Here is a 15,827-nt window from a genome sequence, read left to right as displayed (position 1 = left end):
ACACAAAGGAGCAGTGAAAGCCCTGCTCCAGAGCACAGGGGCTGAGGGACAAGGTTTCTGATGGGAAGCAGCAATGCCTTGAAGCTACTTGTCATCTAATTTACCACATAATTTTTAAGAGACATGGACATCACATCAGAAACCAGTGCAAAGCATTATGGCAGGACCTGAGACTATAAAATCTTTTGTCAAGGCAGAGAAAAAGTGCTAATATTCCACAGACAGGGAACAGCAACTGGGGAAAAGCACAGCGTCAGCGTGGGCAGACACGAATGTGGCACTCGGGGATGTGGTTTAGTGCTGGGCAATAGCTGGGCTTGGTGATCTTAGAGTGCTTTTCAACCTTAATGACTCTAGGGTTCCATGCTCCTCAGATACCACCCATCTAAGGTAGAAGCTCTCTGCCAGTTACAGGAGAAAGTCTATAAATCCCAGAATTTATAGAAAATGCATCAAAACCTTGATTTTCACTCCTTAATGTAAAAGTGCCCGGGAGCTCAAGATGCCACCAATAGGTTTAGAAACAACTGTCCCTAAAAACATTACAAGTGGCAACCCTCTGATTTTCATGCGTGGGATGATGATAAAATACAAGATCAGATATTATATAATATCATATCTATGTACCATATATCTATATCACATATATATATGTATATATCTATATCTCATATGTATTATTTAACCTTGGTGAGGGTCACACCGTGATTTTCGGGGTGGGCTTGTCCCGAGTGGGATCTCTGTGTGCTCCTTCCACCCCCAAATCCATACTAGGAATTGCGCCACACACTCTGAGGGACAGACAGCATCCTTGGGACAGGGATAAATGCCTCGACGTGGAAAAGTTGTGTGGAACATATTTTAACGGCGATGCCATTTCCAAAAAGTTGCCCAGAATTACTCCTGAATGAATCACAAGCCCTGCACACCGACAAAGCCCTCCCCTCCCTCTTTACTACCTCTAGGAAACATTTGCTTGTAAAATGCTTGTTTTTGACACTGGGATCAACAACAAGCCCATAAAAGAATTAGCAGAAAATAAAGGCTTAAACAGTTCCAGCAGCCTCTTGGGATGCCAGGAAACCCCAGGCCCAGTGGATTCAGAGGAATAAGAGCGCACTCGGACTTGCAGCAGGGAGTTTTATATCAGATGATGATTCTTTGAGAGGGAAGAGAATGAAGAGAGAGGAAGAAGCTCCCCAGTACCGTGGTCTCACAGAGCTGCGCAGGGCTGAGCATTCCGAGGGCAGGGAGTACTCACGTGCAGGCTGGGATGGTAGGTCAGCACGCCGTTGTCACACAGCGTCACGTATTTCTTCTTCCACTCCTTGTTCAGGGACTTGCCACTCCGCTTCAGCAGCATCCCCTGGTGGGGGGAGAGAGAGAGAGAAAAGGTGAAACGCCCTCCAGACAACACACAACTGCCTAAGACACAGACAGAGAGAAGTGTCATGGCCAGCATTTTCAGAGAGGCTTTCTCCTGCAAGTTACACTCTTAATTCTGTCTCTCGCACAATACATATTCCCTCTGTTGGCATTGTTCAATGGGTAGAAAAACCCCCTTTTTCACTGAATTCCATGCCTCAGGAAAGCACATTTTAGTGTGACCCACATGGATTCCTAGCTGATGAGAACACCATGCATTTCCTTACCCTCTAAAATAAATGATGAGCCCCAGGTTGAGGGAGGATCCTGCTGTGTGGCCTCCCTGCAGCATGCTCCTGGGGACTCCCTGCCCACAGAACAGCACCCATCTGTGTTGTCATTCCCTCTGCACAAAGGTGACACCACCATGGAAACCCCTCTTGGCTACTCATTCCAGCAAAAGAAACCCCAATCCCAGGCAAGAGCAGCAAAACAAAACCAGAGCAAATACGAAGTGTTTCAGGTAAATCCCGGATAATTTAATGACAGAGGTGTGACTGGAGAGGAAAGGAGCTGGGAAAGGTGAATCACCTTTGCACCATATTCAATTAGGGATGAACGCCAACAATCACAGAATCCCAGAATGGTTCGGGTTGGAAGGGACACTAAAATGCATCCAGTTCCAACCTCCTGCCATGGACAGGGACCCTTTCCACTGGACCAGGTTGCTCCAAGCCCTGTCCAACCTGTCCTCCTGGAACACTTCCAGCGATGGGGCAGCCATAACTTCTCATCAACAGCCAAGATTAAAAGTCATCATTGTGTTCCAACAGACAAATAGACAGGAACTGCTGCTGTACATTGACAGAAATTCACTTTGAAAAATAAAATACCATATGCTGTAGAACCCTCGAGGTAGTATATGAAGAATGCACTTCCTTAGGAAATTCTAATTTCCAAACCCAAGCCAGAAGGCAGTTCCTAATGGACCCAGGTCGTGCAAAGCCTTACCGGAATGACCAGTGGAGATCCTGTGGTCAGTCCCTACTACAGGGACACACTGGTGTCACAGAGCAAGCGCCGATCAAAGTGGACACGCATCCATTTCAATAAATCACAGCCCGGCATCCACCCAACACAAACTTCAGCTCCCTAATCCCTATAAAGCAAGTTCTTCCCCTCCTCACTGTACAAGGCAATTAAAATAAAGGGGAAACAGAACATAGAAAGATGCCCTACCAAGCACGGTGCTTCCAACTCCCATGGAGTTGTTCTTGTTAAAAGTGGTTTAAACCTTGGAAACGAATTCCACTCTTTGTTTTCCCATTAAACCCGCAGCTTTATGATGTGATCCCTCTGCAGACCCTATCCCAAAGCCAGGAGGGGACAGGGCTCAGCTCTACTCAAGTGGAAGTCCTGCTCCTGGCCACACAGCTGGAACAGAACTTCAGAGAAGAACCCTTCCCAAATTCAACGCACTCCACGGATGGGACCGTGAAAAAAGCTCATGCTGGATACCTGAAAGCACGGTGATCCAAACTCCCAACTTTCTGCCTGTCTGGAGGTCACATGTCTGTATTTTTTTGTGCTGCTCCTTGCTAGAACTCAAAACTTTTTCAAGGAGAACGGGGCTTCTGAAACGCCTCCTCACAAAAGCTCCTGCTCATCCCAATTACCGCCTGCTGGCGCTTGGAGACGTTGTTTTCTTCTATTAAAAAATGAAAGCTTATTTCTGCCTTTGACTCTCCTGTTTGTCTATAGGAGGTGATCTGTCTCTTCACCTTTCCCATCTTTTATACCTCACCTGCAGCACGGCGCTGGTGTTTAGGGGGGACCCAATTCTAGTTAGTGCTGTGCCGTGGGATCAAAAATTACTGTTTCCCTGCACTGGTTTGTTCTTCAGACCTTCTAATGGGGAAAAAGCAGTAAGGATCACAATGATGATTTTTTTTTTTTTTTTTTTTTTGCCTCTGTCTTTTTTTTTGGCAAGTTTTGAACCCAATAAAATGTATATATTTCATAACCTTTTAACTGCCCCTTTGCTATACAGAAAACATGTCATTACTTCTATAATTTTCAATTCATGCCAATTATAATCTCAATAAACAGTAAAAATCTATGATGGTCATGATTTTTACTATTTAAAGTCTTGCTACTTACCTAAATATGAATTACAACATTCCCATTTTGGATCTAAATGAAGAATTAGTCAAAATGAGGTTTAAAAAGCAGAAATCTGTCCTTTGATTGGGGGGGGGGGAAAAAAAAACAAAAAACCAAAACAACAAACAAAAACCAACCCACCCAGCCCTGAACTGAACATGGATGATGGAACTATTTGTACCTAACCAACAAAGCAGACTTCCCAATCCATTTTCTTGAGGCATTCCTTTGGCAAACAAAATCATTTTCACATTATGCGATAATTAAAAGTATCTTGAAGTACCTGGAGAGCAAACTGCTCTGAATACAAGGAGCTAACTTAAAGTGCTATAAAGCAAAGCAGCCCATATAAACCACAGTTTTTATTCCCAACGCCACCACTTTGTAGTAATTTTACAGAATGGTCTGGAAAAATGGTCTTTGAATCAGAGTTTAGATCAGTTATAAATGCACTTAAATGTTAGCTACACCTAAAAAATAAATAAATGGCCCACACATGACAGGAAATGTTATTTAACAGAAAAAGAAAGGAAAAAAAAAAAGCCCCTTGCTTCAGTCACATTATGGCTGCATTTGAGTCACATCAGATCCTGTGCTGAGGAAATGAGATCCAGGGGTTCCTGCTGACCCCTGGTACCTCCAAGGCAATTCAGAGGCAGCTTGGGCACGTCCCCCGTCACTGCCAAACAGGTCCCCACATACACACAGCACACTGGAAAATCCCATTGAGTCCCCAAGCTATGAAGTAAGAATCTGTCAATCTTCCACTCCAAAACCCAATTTTTTCTGTCTAAATAATCCCTGTCTCAAATTATTATGAATTGGGCAACACTATTTTCCCTAATTTGTATGAAATTTTTAATTTCTTACAGCCCTCCATGGGCAGTTGGATGCAGCTGACCCAAAGCCTCCAGACTCAACACGAAGAATTTAACACTTCCGATTTCCACACAAAGCGAGAACTTCACACCTCAAATCCCCTTTGCTTTTTTACCACCTTCCCTCCAAAACTGCAACTCTTGTGTTTATGGGAGGAATGGGGAGTCCTCCAGCTTGTGGTTCTAAGGAGCTGGTGGAAAAAGGCTCCAAGTGGAGTTGAGCTGGAGCATGGAGCTCAGTCCCTGGGTTTTGCTGGAGGATGCACGGAGTGAGCGGAGCCAGCTCTCCATTAGTAATGTGTGTGCTACGTCTACTCCCAGGAGGTCATTGCAAGCCAAAAGCAATGTTAAGTGTACAAGCTTTAAATAACTTACAAAGTTAATGTAATGAATGCAAGTGTGATCTGAAATCCATCACTCAGTGGCTTGCTGTAGCCTCAAGCTGTGATAAAACACCACTCATAAATTTATATTAAAACTCTGTTCGATAGCAATTATTTACCAACAAAGATTTATTGATTGCATTTGCTGTTAGGGACTGGGGCCCTAACTGAGTCAATCAGCTTAGGCTGCTGAGCTCCAGGGCACCTGGGGAAGTTACAGACTGCCAGCAGGCTCTGCAATCCCAACATTACCGTGGGAGCAGGAGCAGCTAATGAAAAGCCGCCAGCCTCGGATTGATTGGAGCCAAGGTGGAAAAAAACCAACACAGCCAGCACTGGTCAAGGGACCAGGGCATGTAATACACCCAGTTCACCTGAATACACAGCAACCAGCAAAATCTGTCTGCTCTGAGTGCCTTCTGTGAGCTCCAAACCTTGCCTGCTTAAATAATGACGCAGTGGCAAAACAATTATCAATTTGTTCTATACAAATATTTTAGGTTGGAAATAGCAAATTATCAGTATTTCAGAAAGTGACCCCTTGAAGTTGCTTAACGCTGCATTGAAGATGCTGGCAGGTGAGAAGCCTTAAAAATGGTCTTTGGAGTCAGCAGAGCCAAGATTGGACCTTCTGGAAAAGGAAATATGGTACCTACAAGGCAGGGCTTGGAACTAGATGAACATCAGGATCCCATCCGACCCAAACCATTCCGTGATTCCGCTTCGGTTTCGATGTTCTTTCAGAAATTTGCCCCACTGCCATGGCTGAAGTGCAAACTTCTGCCAGCCTTTTGTTTCCTCCCCTCCTTAATTTTTAGCCAACCCCATATTGTTTCCCTGATGCTGCTCTGACAGAATGAAACAGGTAATCTCACACTTCATCATTAACAACATAAATTGCTAATTTTCCACTCAGCCATGATTAGCAACTAGCACTGCTAGGGATTTTCTACAGTTCCTGTGCATCTTGTTCAGAAAAGAAAAACTCTCAGTCATGAAAAACCTCCTCCTTCAAACAACTCTGAAGGCAGCCACTCAGGATCACAAACTAATTGTTACATACATACATACATTCTGGCCAATGAAACACCCACTTCCTGTAAATCCAAGTTAATCTTGGAGAACAAATGCTTGTGAAACCCCCAGGATTCAATGAACAGCCAACTCTGCATAGTCTGTCTTTCAGCACTGGGACCTCCTGATAATAAACAAGAGATTAATTCTTTAGTGATATTTTTTGCTGCCAGAAGATTCAGCTGTAACAGGTTTCTGGTGTTTAAGTCCATTCTTCCCCCAAATGGCAGACACCAGCTCAGACTGTTTCACCTGCAAACAATACCTGCATGCCAGACAAAGATTTTATTAATGATTGAATCATTGACCCATAGAGAGTCAGAGAGCCCAGAATGGTTGGGGTTGGAAGGGACCTTAAAGCTCAACTCATTCCATCCCCTATCAGGGGAAGGGCAGAGAAACCTTCCACTAGACCAGGTTGTTCTCTCTTTAAACCTAAAATCCTCTAGGGAATAAACTATTGAAGATTCCCCATGTACGGGGAATCCTTCCATAAAAATGTAATTTGTTTTCTCAGTTTCTCAGACTTAAAGTCTTTTTTCCCCCAGGTGTTTAAGGGAATGCTGCTTGGTCTTCTGGTCAATGAGACATGAAGCTGGTTTAAGTCTTTACACTTGGCAACCTGTAGCAAACTTCCCTCTCCCTTCTGATACCTAAAGGGGGCTTATAAAGAAGAGGGAGAGGGACTTTAGATAAGGGCCTGGAGGGACAGGGCAAGGGGGAATGGAATGGCTTCCCACTGCCAGAGGGGAACTGGGATGGATGGGATATTGGGAAGGAATTGCTCCCTGGGAGGGTGGGCAGGCCCTGGCACACGGTGCCCAGAGATGCTGTGGCTGCCCTGGATCCCTGGCAGTGTCCAAGGCCAGGTTGGACACTGGGGCTTGGAACAGCCTGGGACAGTGGAAGGTGTCCCTGCACATGGCAGGGGTTGGAATCAGATGGGATTTAAGGTCTCCTTCCACCCCAAACTATTTTGGGATTCTGTGACCTCTTACAGTAGCAGAGCACAACTGGGGACCAACTGAACCACACACACAAAAAAAAAAAAGGCCACAAGAGCCTGGAGTGGCTTTGAAGAGCTCTGAAAACAGGAGAACTAAAACATTCTCCAATTCAGTATCTAACAATAACACTGGAAAAAACCCCCCAAACCTGTATGTTCTTACTACAGTTGTGCACATGGAAAAACCCTCCTACCTCCAAAACAGGTGGCATAAACTGGCACAGCAGCAGCAGCAGAGTTTTGCTACAAAGATGCTCCCACATTGCACAAACTATTCAAATTTATGTTATGCGCCTTTACGAGAAAATGAAATCAGAACATTGCACCCAATTCTCTTCTAACATTCCCTAAACACGAGGCAGTGACTGTGCAGCAGGTAATTACTCCATGAATGGTTACCTAATGCTGGGGCTGATCAGCCACGATTTCCATTTGAAGACAAAGAACAGAGAGGATCTAACACCTGACTTGGGGAGCAAAAGATAATGGCCTTACTTAAACCTGAAGGACAATCAACATGCAACTCGTTATTTGACAAGCTCTCTGCACACAAGCTACGAAAGAAAATTAGAAAGACATACTGAAAAAATCCCCAATGCTGATTAAGCAACTCTTAACAGTTCATCACAGCACCAGCAACAAAGACTGCCACCTCCAGCAAAGGACAGCCACCGAACTCCTGCAAGGAACAGCAGCACTAAGGACAAACTTAGTGTTCGCTCTTACTTAGTATTTCTAATCACAGAACGGTAGGAAGGAGCTTAAAGACCCTCTCATTCCATCCCCTGCCATGGGCAGGGACACCCTCCACGATCCCAGGTTGCTCCAAGCTCCATCCAACCTGGCCTTGATTACCGACTGCTCCAATATTTCAGCCTCTGGATTTTGCCAGCACAGGTGATGTGTAAGTTCCTCCAACTCTTCCTGAGTTCTCCTTCAGCTGGCAGCTTTGGGACAGGCGCACTCTTTTCTCAGCCCTACTTTATGACTATTCCTAAAATGAGACTTTATAAAATTAACAGCACATTGCAAACTCCGCAGTTACAGCCACCACACATCCTTGCTGTGGAGCTGAACACTCAAGTGTGTTACAAAATGCAATCAAGGTATTTAAGGCACTGGCACATTTTTTACTCTAACCCCAGTTTATCTCTCTGAACAGGACACAGCATCGAGAAAATCATGTTATTTTCCTGCCTTGCAGTAGTTTCTGCCTTTGTTGCCTTCCAAGACTTGTTCTGCTTACTCTGGACTGCTAAAAAAAAAAATAGGAAAAAGAAAGAGAATCCCAGCCCTTAATAATCTCCAGAAGTTGGTTTATTAACCCCTTGGCACTGGCAGTTGTGGTTTCCCTGACACCAGTGAAATGCACTTCGATGCGAATCATTACCTTGGGCAAAGGAAAAACAGCGTTGGGAAGAGGATCTGGTGCGAGCAAACCCAACTGTGGGAAAGGCTCCGGAGCGGGAACATTCGGGAACGGCTGAAGGGTCAGGGGTGAAAAGGAAGCAACAAAACCTCGACTTCTCGCAAGAAACAAACAGCGTTGGGTGGATGATGGAAAATAAGGAATGCTCGCGCAGGCATTACCAGTTCTAGGCAGAGGATCCGCTTTTCCTTACAGGACCGCTCCGTTCCCCGATCACTGAAATTCTCTTTATCATATTTTATATAAAGTAGGGATTTGGTTGGGGGAGCTGAAGGGGAGAAAAGCCATGAAAAGCTTAAAACCCAATTTTAACTTTCTCTCCTGACACTATAGTGTTTCCATAGAAACATCAGGAAGACCACTTAAGAGCAGCTTTTTTTTTTTTTGTAGCCATGTTTGGCACCGTACCCCTCCCCTGGACAACCTATTATTTCACAAATGGATGCTGTCTGCAGCCCGTTCTGTGCAGGCTCCGGTGGAGGGGGGAAAGAAAAGGAACCCAGGATCTTTAACCAGTTCCCTTGTGGTCCCCTCCCTTTTTTGTTGGTAATATTTCTGTCATTCTGCTGGGGCTATATGGTACAAAGGGTTACACTTTAATTGAGCTGTCAGCATCTCCAACAATCCTATAAAACTCCGATTATGCACGGCGGGGTTAGTGACACACTTGTTATTGTGGATGCCCTATTTGCTAAACCCGGGCCCCCCCCCCACAGGTCACCTCACCCAGGCGACCTTCCTGTCATTAGCCTCGTCTATTCCTACCTCACCGCTGTGAAAATCACACAAGGAAAGGCTTCAAAGCCCTTGCCAGGACTGAATTCGACCAGGAGCTAATCACCCACAAATCCAGCTCAAATGGCAATAATTGGCTAAACTGCTCACCTCTCCAGAGCTCAGCAGTAATTTGGGATAATAAAGAAAAGAATTATTCAGCTAACTGCCCTGAAATGTATGCTTTGTGACCGACACACTTCACATTTTAATAATGATGGACACAAAATCCAATTTAATACAGCATCGGCTGAATAACAAACCCGAGAATACTGGCAGGAAAAAAAAAAAAGTGTGCGCGTGTGTTCCTTTTTTTTCCTTAAACTGTGTTCCACGTTATTGTACAAAAAGGATTCACACTTCATGTCAGGAAATTTTGGGACCAAAAAGGCCTTCGACAACCAGCTGCAGAAACACTGCTCCATAACGGGATTTTAAAATTTATATTAATTTTTTTTTAATCAAAAGGAATGTCCTCCACGAAGAAAAATTTGCTGAATAGTTATGCCTCTGGTCCTCAAACTTTTGCAGGGGTAGGAGAATAAATATCCTTTTATCTATTTATTTTAAATTCTGCAGTAAAAGGACACCTTCTCCACGATTCTAATTAACAGTATTTCCTGACGGCTCCATTTTTCTACTTTTACACCTCATCCTCTGGTCAAGGACCATCAGCATCAATGACCCCACTACAGAAGAGTCTGCCGGGACACACTGAACTGGTTCAACGCTGCAAAGATCACTGAATCCCAGAATGGTTTGGGTTGGAAGGGACCTTAAACCTCATCTTGTGCCTGCCATGGGCAGTGACACCTTCCACTAGACCAGGGTGGGTGATCAGGGCCCATCAGGATGCTCCAGCACTCTTCCATCCCCTCACCCCATTCCCTTTCCTCCAATATCTCCTAAGACCAAGAGAAAAATAGGAAAATAGATGAAATAGGCATTCCTGGTGACATTCCTGACATGTCCAGTTTACTCAGATGAATGGGAACGATGGTGATGATAGTCCTCCAGAGATGCACTTAATGCATGTTGGGCACTGTCCCCTCATCATTATAGCAGAAAACAAATCAGTAACGTAATCAGGAAAAAAACCCTTCCCTACTGGATCCTGTTTCCTAAAATTCATAAAATCCATGTTTTACTTTCTAAAAAAAAAGCTGCAAAAAATGAAAATCCCTTCTTCAACATGAGGGAAATACTTTAAGAAATGCAGAACATTCCAAGACACACAAGAGAACTGCATAAAGAGACAGCTACAACCACAACCCCACGCTACTTGCTCAGTATATGAGTAGTCATGGAGCTAAGCAGCTTATAAAAATGATGATTTATCTACTGGTGCAGCAGAGACACATCTTTTTAAATAACCCTTTTCACAACACAACTGTCTGCTCACTTTTCTTAATGAATCAGTCTGTACTTTATCATCTGAAAACAAAATCACTTTGGCTTCAGCTGGGAGTAGATAGAAACGTGCACTAATTCACTCAAAAACCTTCTAGTCTTGGCCAGGGACCATGACTTGAGTCACACTGGAAGAAGACTTTACAGGCTGTGAAATTTTGCAAAAGCCACCCCTCACACCACCTCAGCTTCTTGGGGTGTCTGTGCAGGGTCAGAATTTGGATGATCCTCATGGGTCCCTTCCAGCGCAGAATATTCTGTGATTTGATGATTCTTTTACACCAAGGCATCTCCACATCTCCAACACCTCCCTGAACCCAGGGGAAACCTATCCAAGGCCATTTCCCAGGATTTAAGGGTGCAACCGAAAGACAACTTTCAAGTACAGGTTTTTCACCCCTTGTTCTTAAACTGTTACAACAAAAAGGCAAAATTGCTGCTGTCAGGACCAAAACTCACCCATTTTACTGCAGCAGTTGTTACAGAAATTGGAGTTAACAAAACATGAGACATTGCCAGTGCCACTCATCTGAAAGAACTTTTCTGAGAAATTATAAATCAATGCTTTCGACAGGGTTATTATTAGGACTCCTGAAGTAATAACCTCAGACACCCCAAAATTTATTTATTGTTATTTAATATTCTTCTTCTCAGAATTGTCCTGGCCTGCCTTGCTTTATATACAGCATTCACTCCTCCTCTCCCCCACTTCCTGAGCTTAGCATTAATCAGGGCAATTTCAAAATAAAGGATTCTGCATATTGTGTCAGCAAGTTAAAAATTGTAATATTGTTTTAATGTTAAAATCACTCCAGATACAATACTTCCTGTGTAGTATATTTCATGGCTCATTTGCTTCAACAGATATTAAGCTTCAGTCAACAATTAACTACTGACACCTTTTTTTATTTATTTTTTTAAACCCAAGAAGATTTAGCAGAAGCGCTAAAAGCATAGCTTGGATTTATTAGATGGATGCTAATTTGATGTCACCAGTTTATTTCATTTCTATCAAATATCCATTCTCGTGAATCATAGGGTCACTCAACCCACATTTCAACTGAATTGAAATCCAGATTTCAGCACATCTTTCAGCCCAAAAATTGCTGCAAAAGTGCACCAGTTTAAAAGACCATTTGAACTGTTAATTGTTTATCACTTACTGTATGAGATCATTCCCAAACACAGCCATCACAGTGAATGTTTAAATGGAGTTTTGGACTCAGCACTTCTGGTTTTCTGCTAGGAACCCACTGGCACTGCCTTCAGCCTGGCTCTACCTGCAGTTCCATGGTGCTACCTCTGGGACAGGAGCCCAACCACCCCAATTCCTGAATCAAAAGGCATTTCTGTGGTGACAGCAGCAAATCAAGCTGTCATCAGATGTTATTCTACCTCTCTCTGTCCAGTTGCCATCAGAGAGATGCAGAACCCCGGAATGCTCTGGGTTGGAAGGGACCTTGAACACCATTGACTTCCAACCCTTCCAAGAGATGTAAACCCGAGCCATATTTTGCTCTTCATGAGGCATTTCCATCCATCAGAAGCCCTGAGAATCAGGAGGCAGATGACACATTTTTGGATCGCTGGCTTGTACCCAAATGATGTCAGGAACACAATGTGACACCAGCCAGGGAGGTCCGGCCCCCAAGCCCAGAGCAGTACAATTAACAAGATGTTGTAACCAAGGCAGCAATGACTAAATCCTCTTGGAAATATCTGCTCCTAGAAAAAGCTGAGATAGAATGCAGAGGCAAAGTGTGATGCACCACAAAGAGTGAAAGACCACATTCCACTCTGAGCATTCCTGGAAGGACATACGAGAGATGTTTCTGGAAGAATATTTCCCTGATTTTCCCACATTTTTCCCTGCAAAGCCATGAATTTCTTCATGTGTGATCTGTAAGGCAGAATACAGATTGCCCTGGGAATTTAACGCACTGGTCACTCATCTTTTTAATGTTTTAGAATACTCAGCAGCGACAGCAGACACGGCAAAGGCTATTTTTATGTGCTATCTGTTTATTAAGACTTATTCCTCTATTTATTAAGATTTACTAAATGGAGTCACAGAATCACAGAATGGTTTGGGTTGGAGGAGAGCTTATAGATCATCCCATCCTGCCCTCTGCCATGGGCAGGGACACCTTCCACTGTCCCAGGTTGCTTCAAGCCCCAATGTCCAACCTGGCCTTGGACACTTGCACGAATCCAGGGGCAGCCACAGCTTCTCTGGGCACCCTGTGCCAGGGCCTGCACATCCTCCCAGGGAACAATTCCTTCCCAATATCCCATCTAACCCTGCCCTCCCTTCAGCTTAAGGAGTCAATCCGTAAGTTTTTAAAGCAGTAACTCAAAAGATGTTCCCACAAATAAAGACCTTTGTTTCTTCCCCAAATCATGTAGATACACACTTTATTTTCCTTCTAAGAGTGGTCTCGCACACATGTTGATCGCTCAGTTTTAACCTCATTAATACTTTAGAGCGAGAGACAACAAGAACAGAAGCTGCTCCAGAGGCTACGACTGTTTTACGAGAGAGTATCCCAGATCCAAGTGGCTTGCAGGCAACACAGAAGAACACCACATTCAGAAGAGGTAATTTATAAAGCTCATTTATGGATTTCTCTCTGCAGTTACTTGGCTGTAGACTAGGCAAGCTGTAAAACGTTGGAGACAATCTCCCTCCAAAAAACCCCAATATAATCCATTATTTATTAAGTGATTAGCTGTGGACAAGAGGAAAGACTAATTTTTAACCACCTTTCCCAACTTCCTATAGATAAAGAACAAGCTTGTAAAGACAAATAAATAAATATATATATATATATAAATAAAAATGCAAGGGACCCAGAGTGCGGCTAATGGGATTTGACGCTGGCTTTAATTTTAATGAAGAAAGTTGCCAGTAGCAACAAAACTGTCAGCAGCAGCCAAGCACCATTAATAAAGACCCAGACAACATTAGTGGCACGGCAACAGTACAAAAGGTTCCCCCCGGTTCATGCTGTGCTAAATTGGCTGCCCAATTTTTCTTAAGTGTCCATACTATTTAGAAGACAATTTATTAATTTTTGTCATCCATTGTCACTTGACAGGCCATCATTTTGCATCCCGAATTTGAGATGAAAACTAATTGAAAAGACTGGCAGTATTTATGAGGGGTATTATTTGTCAATTATGGCTGCTGATGATCCCGGGTCCTACCAACTTTAACACCCAGAGCTCGGGTGTTGTCAGTCGGACCTTTCTTTTTGTCATTTCCATGTTAGTTCTAGGAACGTGACAAAAAACAATGATAAAATCAATTCAGCAAACTCATTAAGGAAGAGGGGCCCATCAATCCCTGCTCTGAAATCACTGGAGTGGGGGAAAAAGAGCACTGGCATGGCCTGAGGAATCATAGCTTTCCAGGACACCTTCCAGGGAAAGAGCCCAACCTCTTTGTTCCCTACAAGCAGGACCAATTTTCAAATATGTCATAATTGAAATTAACCCTGCAAATTTACCCAGGCTGCCTGAAAGGGAAGGTTTTACTCTCTCCTCACTGCCCTTAAACTGCTTCTCTGAAAGTCTGAAAGCCTCAAAAGCCCTCAAATTCCTAAATGCAGGGGGGTCACAGAATCACAGAATATTTATTCTGAGCTGGAAGGGACCCACGAGGATCATCGAGTCCAGCTCTTTCATTCCAACTTTGTTTGCATTGATAACTCTTGCCCAGCCTTTCAGTAACGTTCTCATCTTCACAGACTTCAAATGATGATATAAAACACCCCAGGAAAACCCCAGTGTTAAAACAGCAAAGCAAGTGAGGTTACGCCACCCATCTCAAGCCTTCTGTGCTTCCACCGCTCATGGTGGTGCCCAGGGTGAAGCAGCTGCGCCCTGCAGCCATGGGGGTCCACACTGGGCTGAAATCTACCTGAATCCCACAGAGACTCCACAGCAGAGCAGGGAGATGCCCAAAGGAACCTCAGGCCGCATGGGAAGCTGCTGCTGGAGCAGGGTCCTGGCAGGACGTGTGGACCCATGGAAAGGGATCCACACTGGAACAGGTCCTGAAGGAAGGACTGACCCCATGGATAAAGGGACCCACACTGGAGCAGGTCCTGAAGGACTGACCCCATGGATAAAGGGACCCACACTGGAGCTGTTCCTGAAGGACTGACCCCATGGATAAAGGGACCCACACTGGAGCTGTTCCTGAAGGAAGGACTGACCCCATGGATAAAGGGACCCACACTGGAGCAGGTCCTGAAGGAAGGACTGACCCCATGGATAAAGGGACCCACACTGGAGCAGTTCCTGAAGGAAGGACTGACCCCATGGATAAAGGGACCCACACTGGAGCAGGTCCTGAAGGACTGACCCCATGGATAAAGGGACCCACACTGGAGCAGTTCCTGAAGGACTGACCCCATGGATAAAGGGACCCACACTGGAGCAGGTCCTGAAGGAAGGACTGACCCCATGGATAAAGGGACCCACACTGGAGCAGGTCCTGAAGGAAGGACTGACCCCATGGATAAAGGGACCCACACTGGAGCAGGTCCTGAAGGACTGACCCCATGGATAAAGGGACCCACACTGGAGCAGGTCCTGAAGGACTGACCCCATGGATAAAGGGACCCACACTGGAGCTGTTCCTGAAGGAAGGACTGACCCCATGGATAAAGGGACCAGATAGTGAATGATCTCTCCCAATCCTTATCCCAATCTATGGACTTATTCCTAAGTTTTGAAAGGCTACAAAATATTATTTATCTCTTTCCTCCCTAATTCTCTACTTAGCATCAGTAAATCTTAGTATCAATTTAAATATGGATATTCTTTAACTTGTTCTATAACATACTCCACTTGCTTCTGAAGATCTGAACACGAAGATCACAGCTAAAACTTGATTTAAACATTCCTTTAGGTACAAAGCACATAATTTCCTTTACCAAAAGCAACTAAAAAGCCTGAATCTGAGTTCATCTACTATATCCAGTTTTCTCTAATACCTATAGCAAAATGGGCATGAAGAAAAAAAAAAGGTGCATCTTCAAAAGAAAACTATGGAACTACAATTACATTAGCATGTATTTATTAGTTTCCATGCAAATGATAGCTTTTTATATCTCTATCTGCAGTATACTGTTGACTAAATAAAAAGTAAACAAGAAGAATTTTCTTCTATCACAAAACCAAACACGAGACCAACCCAGCTGAATCCATCCTATTAATTCACACACGTTTTACAGAAAACACTGCCAGCTTTCCTTTAAAACAAATTGTTCAGGGATAGAACTACTCCATCTCTTACATTTCAAGAGGCAAATTCAGAGCAAAAGCTTTTTCCCTCC

At 44.0% G+C, this 15,827-nt stretch overlaps 1 protein-coding gene across 9 annotated transcripts in view; it reads right to left on the bottom strand.

Moving 5' to 3' along the window:
- Positions 1–15,827, bottom strand: part of AGAP1 (ArfGAP with GTPase domain, ankyrin repeat and PH domain 1) — a 305,411-nt gene that overhangs the window by 120,426 nt on the left and 169,158 nt on the right. For all 9 annotated transcript variants that reach the window (XM_040068863.2, XM_040068857.2, XM_040068859.2 and 6 more), the window contains one exon: positions 1,262–1,366. In XM_040068863.2, coding sequence (XP_039924797.1) covers positions 1,262–1,366 — 105 coding nt within the window. The remainder of the gene's footprint in view (positions 1–1,261; positions 1,367–15,827) is intronic.

Source organism: Hirundo rustica, chromosome 7 (genome assembly GCF_015227805.2).
Source record: "Hirundo rustica isolate bHirRus1 chromosome 7, bHirRus1.pri.v3, whole genome shotgun sequence".
NCBI lineage: Eukaryota > Metazoa > Chordata > Aves > Passeriformes > Hirundinidae > Hirundo > Hirundo rustica.
This window is presented reverse-complemented; position numbering and strand designations above follow the sequence as displayed.